The following is a 7,500-nucleotide window of genomic DNA, read 5'->3' on the forward strand; positions in this document are numbered from 1 at the left end:
ATGTTTTAAAAGAAAAGAGGGGAGAGGTGTCTCCTCATGTTGCATGATGACAAATGAAGACAAAGGTAGTTTCAATGCTTTATTTATAGTTAATAACTATCATTTTAATAACCATAAGGTAAAGTGTTATAATCTTTCAAGATCTGTCTCTTATCGTAAACAATTCTATATTGTTTTTCTAAAGGTACTGTCTTGACTTGATGATCTCGGGTCCTCTGTATTTTGTAAGGATAAGACACTGTGACTTCATCTATTTCTTTCTTGAGCATTTTTTCTAAAGTCTCTAAGGATACGATATTACAAGCCCGAAAATTGAGAGTTAATCCTTTGACTTTAAGGATGGAATTTCCCTTAGAGGTAAGGTAAGCATAATTTTTGGGACCTCCAGACATGAATTTGATAATGTGATCCCCGTCCAATTCATCGGTCCATTCTCCTAAACTGTTTCCAAGAATCGGATTAAATTGTCCTTCCTTATGTTGGTAAATGATACTATCCGTATCGAAATAAACCACCCGATCACCTAAAGGTTGTAAAGTCTCGTAGAGGTGTAATCGGGCATGAGCGGTAGTGAAACAGGCCAGTATTATGTTTCCAAAGGGACATTCTTCTACAAATTTATTTTTGTCTTGATAATTGACTAACATCATATCTAATTCCGGCTTTTCTTTATTTTCTAAGAGTTGGATCCCTTTAATCTCAATTCTGGAATCTTGTAAGAGTTGATGTAATTCCTCTTCTTCCGTTAAGTATTTTGTTTTCGGTAATAACAGACGTTGAGCAAATTTTCCCCACAAACAATTTAAAAAAAGTTTAGCTATGGTTCTTCGCACTGGATTTTTTTCAATACTTAACCAATCCATTCTAATCCCTTCTTTTTCTAACACTTGACGAATGTAATTTAGTTGCTGTTCTTCCGTCTGACACTCCGGTGGAAATCCAGACGCTTCTTGTTTGATCTTTAAAAAAGTATCGATGTAAGGTCTGAATAAATCTGTGCTGCTTTCTGGAAAATGCCAAACTTCGTATATCTTCTCTAAAGTATACCCCATGTCCAAGGCTTTGTGTAATTCGGTGGTCACCCAGGTACCTGTGAGACTGCGTTCACGGGAATTGTGTCGACATCGATGTTTAGGGTCTTGTTGTTTTGCACACGTTCGGCATAAGGGAAATAATAACTTGCCTCCTGTGCGATAAGGTAAAACTGGGTGATAGAGGCCTCGAGGTGGTAAGACCCGACAATGAATGAGTCCAAAATAGGATCTGACGTCTTGGAATTGATCGGTAATGATTTGAGGATGCCCTACAGGAAAAGGTCTGTGTTTTAACACGTAAGGGTACAGAGAACAAACGTCTATGTATCTGATATCTCCTTCCTCACAATATAATCGTGTAGCATTGGTCCGACCTCCATACAAAGCCTCTCGGGGGTTTAAAGGATCTGAAATGTTGAGGTCTGATAAAAAATTCTGTAAAACTTCATCTCTTTGCACTTGTTGATCGAATTCGTGCTCCCAGATAGAGGTGACAGAATAACCAAATTGCTCTAAGACTGATTTCCTTCTTAAAGTTTCTTCATATAATTGTTGGTAAGTCCATTGGGGTTGGTGAGGATGAGTTTCGGTCTGTAGATTGGAAAAGCAGGTGGGGCATCCGTGCCAATAACATCCGTAAAATTCGTAGACGGTGTGGTTATCTTCCTGATATCCGTCTACAGTATAAGTTCCGATCTTGACTTCTCCCCCGTTTCTCGCATGTTGGATGTGAGATCCACTCTGTTGACTCAAAAAGGTTAACCACCGACAGGCTTTGGCCGAATATTGACGAGCAGGTTGATATCCCAGGTTAGGAATGATGGCAATGGTATCTTCGGGCATAAATCCTCGACGGTAAGCTAAATTGGCTGCACTGGCAAAAGTGATAGATTCCTGAAAGGGATCTACATTCACTAAATTCTTGAGGGTGGCTCTAAACTGAGCACAACATCGTCGTAAAATATCGACGTCGGAAATACAATACTCTAAAAATTCCTTCTGGAAATCAAACACTTTTCCAGCTTGTTGGTCGTACCATTGGAAAAAAGCTTGTCGTCCACTAATAGTCATGTCGTCCGGATTGTATTTATCTGGAGGGGGATAAGGTCCCACGTAATTCTGGTTCTGTACCGTATTGAAAAAGTGAGGGAAATACCCTTTTTTCAGTTCGGTGAATCCAAAAGCGGAAGGCATCTTGGACAGAGCAAAAGGTAAAAAATTATAAGAATCGATGAATTTCAATCCAAGGATTTCCATAGATAAGATTTTACTCCCGTTTTGGATGACGGTGGGTTTAATGCAAGCAGAATGCACCAGGTAATTTAAAATGAACTGTCCGTCATATCCTTTGAAATTGTGAGCAATGATGATGGCCTCGTCGTGTAATAAAGTACCATGCTTATCTCCTTTGCTGATGGGTTGTAATAACCAGTCCATGAAGTCTTTTAAGGTATTTAATCCTTTAAACACATGTTGACGGGGTCCCATGTGTCGACAATGAGGACAAGGATCCTCAATGGGTAAATGCCCAAAATGTTGACAGACCCGATGTGCTACACATAAATTAGGAATGTGAATGCCGTTTTCCTGGGTACATTCGAAATCGAAATAAATGTAAATCTGTAATGTCTCTTTTCCCTTCTTCTTTTTGGGAGGTTTCTGTTGAACGTAACACTGATGATCATTCTGTACAATTTTCTTACAGATCTTACATTGTTTCCGTCCTCCGCATAAGTGATGAGATAATAATTTTTTAGGCATCCATTTCTGACATTGATCACATCGTCCCATCAAATTACAGATGGTTGTTGTCGTATTTTTACTGTAAGGTCGTAAATGATTTTCATAACAACCTCTATTCTTAAAAAATGCCTGGCAATGAGGACATGAAATCTGGCTCCCGTCTTTAGGGCATGGAGGGTAAGATAAACAAAAATCACATCGAAAAGGACATTTGGATCGATGGTCTGTGATGTTTCTGTACCCCACATCACAATGATCACAATAATATTGACATCCTGTGATACCAGGCATGGATAAAATGGCATGGTAATGATGATCTTCTAACAAAATGTTTAAAGAAATTCCTTGTCCATTCCCTTTGTAGATAGGTTCTAAGGAGAATTTAGAAGACATAGACTTGATCTGAAATATTTTCAGTCGATATTGAGGATATAACACTTGTTGTAATTTCCCCCATTCTTCGGGTCCGCAAGATTGATGAATATCACACCCGGCTTGTTCCATGAGAGCTTTAGCTTGATTTTTCTGATCATTACTCCTTACATCTCCTACCCGCATACGTTTCCATCTTTTTTCCCATTCGAGGTCGGGATTTTCTGGTTTTTCACTGTGTAACCGGGTGATGACAATAGCTCTAGCTAAACACATCTTATCCCAGGGATTATCGATCTGAACGATAGATTTTTTTCCTTTAAGGAAAGTGTCCTTATTGATCATCAGGTGTTTGGTATTATTTCCACCACTTCCTTGAGGATATTTCACATGAAACATGTCGAATTCCATAGACCAGTCTCCCAGTTTAAAGTCTTTTTTAGATTGTTGAACGGCTTCTATTTTGTTTAAAATGACCGTTCAAATGTTTACATTGGGTAAACTCGTACCAGATTTCAGAGAAGGATGACGTATGTTCAAGCGTAAGTAATCGTTAGGATTACACTGCATTTCATATTTGACCGTTTTTAACATGTCTCTAAATAATCGCCGAATAAATCCTTTGTTTTCTTTTTCTGGAAATTCCTCAAAATTGATATTGTATTTATTTTCTTGGGCTTTAAATTTTCTGGAATGTCTGGTGGAATCTAATCTCACTTTATAATACTGGGAAATGGACTTAGGTTTCCCTGGTGGTGAATGAGGTGGTGATAAATGAGATGAAGAATTTGGTTGTTCTTCTTCTTCTTTATTTACATGACGTAAAGCTTGTACTTGTTGATGACGATTGGTTTTCTGTATTCTTTGTAAGTACAAGGCATTTCGTTTTCTAAGATCTAATTCTCTATCTCTATTGTTATGAAGAATTTTATCTAATTCTTTCTCTCTTTTTTTCCATTTCTTAAGTTGTCGTGTGAAACGATCCATGTTTATTTTTAACAACAGAATGAGCTGAAAGTCAAAAGAAGACGGTTTTTATACAATAGATGACGTCACAATGCATAGGTCGCTGTGATTTGGATCGGTGCCAAGATTTTAAGTAGGAGGAATTTTTTTTGCACACGGCACTACTGCACAGGTGTTTTAAGAATAGGATCTCGTGGTGTTATAATTAGAGTTACAAAAGAACTAAAAATAGTTTTAGACTTATAAAAATTAGTGAAGATTAAAAATAGATTAAACTAAAAAAAATAGTAGAGACTAAAAATAGAATGGATCAGAAAGGTATATAAACCAGATCTGACAGTATATAGGATCAGTCTTATTTTTTAGTCAGGGACTTTAAACCAAACCTTAAGATGGGAGAACAAAATTCCAAGACTCTGAATGAAATGTTTGACTTGGTAACAGTAATGGCTGGTATTGAACTACATGAAAGAAAAGGAATAAAAAAATCCTAGAGGATATATGTGGTATAATTCTAATTCTGAAAGAGAACCAGAAGGAAATAGCCTGTATAATAAGAAAAATGATTCAGGATCAGGAGAAATCAACTCAACTGATAGAATGGTACAACTTCAGAAGGATAACTGTAAGTTTAGAGAAATCATAACAGATGAATTGGCTGTGTTTAAAGAAGAAGTGATGGCTGAGATTCGTAAGGATAAAACCTGGAACAAAAGGAAAAAAAAAGGACAGAGTGATAAAAAGAAATGCACTTTTTTCTTTTCATATTGTATTGTATTGGATTGGATTGGATTGGATTGTATTGTATTGGATGAATAATAAAAGGTTTTGTTGAAATTTTTTGGATTTTTTGTATTTTTTTAAAAAGGGGGAGAAAAAGTGCACTTAGTTGACCCGTCCAGCGCATTTTAGGACTCTTGATACGGTATCCTGTATAAACTTTCTTATTTTGACTTTTTTTTACCGTCTATAACGGCCCCTATACGCCTGGATAGACCGGTCCAGCGCATTTTACATTTTTTGGATTTTTTCCATTTTTTTACCGTCTATAACGGCCCCTATACTCCAGGATAGACCCGTCTATCCTGGAGTAATCTACTACTATTAGAGACCCGACTCTGCTTGCACACATTTCACAATCCTAAGTATGATAAATCTGCCCTGTAATGTTTGTGTTGTCTATCAAACTATCAAACTGTTCTCTTAACACTATCTTTTGCCTCCCGTTTACACATTAAATGAGATCTCTATCAAAACTTATTTATATACACAATCTAACTCTGTCTCTTTTATCTGATGAATTTGATCTGATCTGCTGCTAAATTTACATTCTCTATCCAGAGTTGTCTTTCTCTACGCTATCAACATCTTGTTAACGATCGTTGTACAAGATCCTTGTACAAAATTTAAACAGTGAAAACATGAAATTAAAATAATAATTAGGAATTGTAAGTATCGATAAAGATGATAATTCATTTATTTTAAATCTATCATCCAACAAAACGATTCAATTTCTCAGTTTTTAGGGAACTATTTTTTGGAGAAAACCTAATTTAAAAATCCTTAATAGAGGTAATTGATTGAAATAAATCTGTTTTCCGATAAGACGTATAATTAACAAGCTAATTAAGAGAATTTGTGTCCCCCGCTCAGGGAAAAAAGAACAGCATGTGCGGGGGGGGGGGGTGTTAGACTCTCCCCCCCCCCATTTGTTGAATTATTAAATGTATGTATACGCGTTGAAGCAAATAAAAATGCTAATATGGATATAAAGATTTGATTGCTTATTCTTTAATGTGTATATAGAAGATTCTTTTTTTACGCAGAATATTTATCAACACTGTGTAATAATGATATTATGGGTCTGTACAAGCCAGGCGTTATAACTTTTTCATTTCACATGCTGAAACCTCTCGGCACGCCCGGCACCTCTCACATGCTAAGCGAGAGTCATACCCACCACGGAGGCACGTGAGTGTCTATCAAATTAAATGCAAACAGTAGGTTACATATAATGTTTATATTCACGTTCGATATTGTCAAAATCTTACACAATACATGGTGTTTAATTAAGCTTTACTAAACAGTTCTAGTAGATGTAATAAGAATATAAAGTCCGCCGACAACTTGTATTATACGTAATAACTCTCCACATGCCCCCGTGCTAAAAATAGTGCCAAGCGACTTTTTATACAATGAATAATAATGAAAAAAAATAAAACGGGGCGGTACACTTTGAGAGGGGCGAGAGAGGCCCTAGAGAGTTACGGTATAAAATTTCATTGCAAAAGCTCAAAAGATTCTTGAGATATCGCCCGGAAATGAAAGTGTTACACACAGACGGAATGTATGAATTTACGACCTTGAACTTTGATCTTTTGACCTCAAAATCAAAAGAGGTCTTCCTTAGGCCACAGGGAGTTGTTATGTAAAATTTCATTGCATAAGCTCAAAGGACTCTCGAGATATCGCGCGGAAACGAAAGTGTTAAAACAGACAGAATTTATGACCTTGACTTTTGACCTTGTGACCTCAAAATCGATAAGTTTCTTCTTTAGGCCATAGGGAGTTGCTATGCAAAATTTCATAACGAAAGCTTAAAGGGTTCTCGAGATATCGCGCGGAAACGAAAGTGTTACAGACAGAAATACAGACGTACGGACAGACCCAAATTAATGCCCCCCATATTCAGTGAAAGCGGGGGACAAAAACGATTAATAATGCAACTTTTATTCATTTACAAATTTTCAAAGGATCTCGTATAACAAGCGTTGACAGAGGTGTATGTAGGAGCGAAGCTGAAACGACAACTCTTGATAGATAATGCTAAATTTACTCCCCTTTCTAAAATTACACAAAAGATAAACAACCAGATAAAAACAGAAATGGATAAAAATAAACTTTTGACCTTTGAACTGATATAATCGGACATTTAAACAAAGTCATGACCAGCATCAAACTGCACCTACGATTGTTTGTTTGTATGTAGTTTAACGTCCCTCTCGAGAATTTTTCACTCATATGGAGACGCCACAACTTGCCGGTGGAGAGCTGCAAATTTTGTCCTATACTCGGCACTTACGGCCTCAAAGGAGGAATCTTTCTCGTGCCAGCACCTACTGCGACACGGGACCTCGGTTTATACGGTCTCATCCGAAGGACCGGTCTCCACGTCCCACAGTGGGATTCGAACCCGCGACGTAAGGATCAACTCCTTACTTCGCGACTCTAGAGCAGACGCTCTAACCACTGCGCCAAGCGGGCGACTGCACCTACGAGATAAACAAAAAAAATTAACACCCCACTTAAGCAAATTGAAAGGGAAAAAAATTAAAACAATATGTTAATTGTGACACATTCACAACAAAGACAACGCTTTGTTAAA

The 7,500-nt window shown here is 37.2% G+C and overlaps 1 protein-coding gene across 1 annotated transcript; it reads right to left on the reverse strand.

Moving 5' to 3' along the window:
* Positions 1-104: 104 nt before the first annotated feature.
* LOC133198291 (uncharacterized) lies at positions 105-3,548 on the reverse strand. Its single transcript, XM_061334406.1, has one exon. It carries the CDS (start codon positions 3,546-3,548, stop codon positions 105-107), a length of 3,444 nt encoding a protein of 1,147 aa, XP_061190390.1.
* Between the last annotated feature and the right edge of the window lie 3,952 nt (positions 3,549-7,500).

This window comes from Saccostrea echinata, unplaced genomic scaffold (assembly GCF_033153115.1).
Source record: "Saccostrea echinata isolate AGI-Se365-2 ecotype Australia unplaced genomic scaffold, CSIRO_AGI_Sech_v1 ptg000033l, whole genome shotgun sequence".
Lineage (NCBI taxonomy): Eukaryota > Metazoa > Mollusca > Bivalvia > Ostreida > Ostreidae > Saccostrea > Saccostrea echinata.

Coding starts and splice junctions, on each gene's coding strand:
- LOC133198291 (XM_061334406.1), bottom strand. CDS start 3,548: ATGTTTCATGTGAAATATCCTCAAGGAAGTGGTGGAAATAATACCAAA.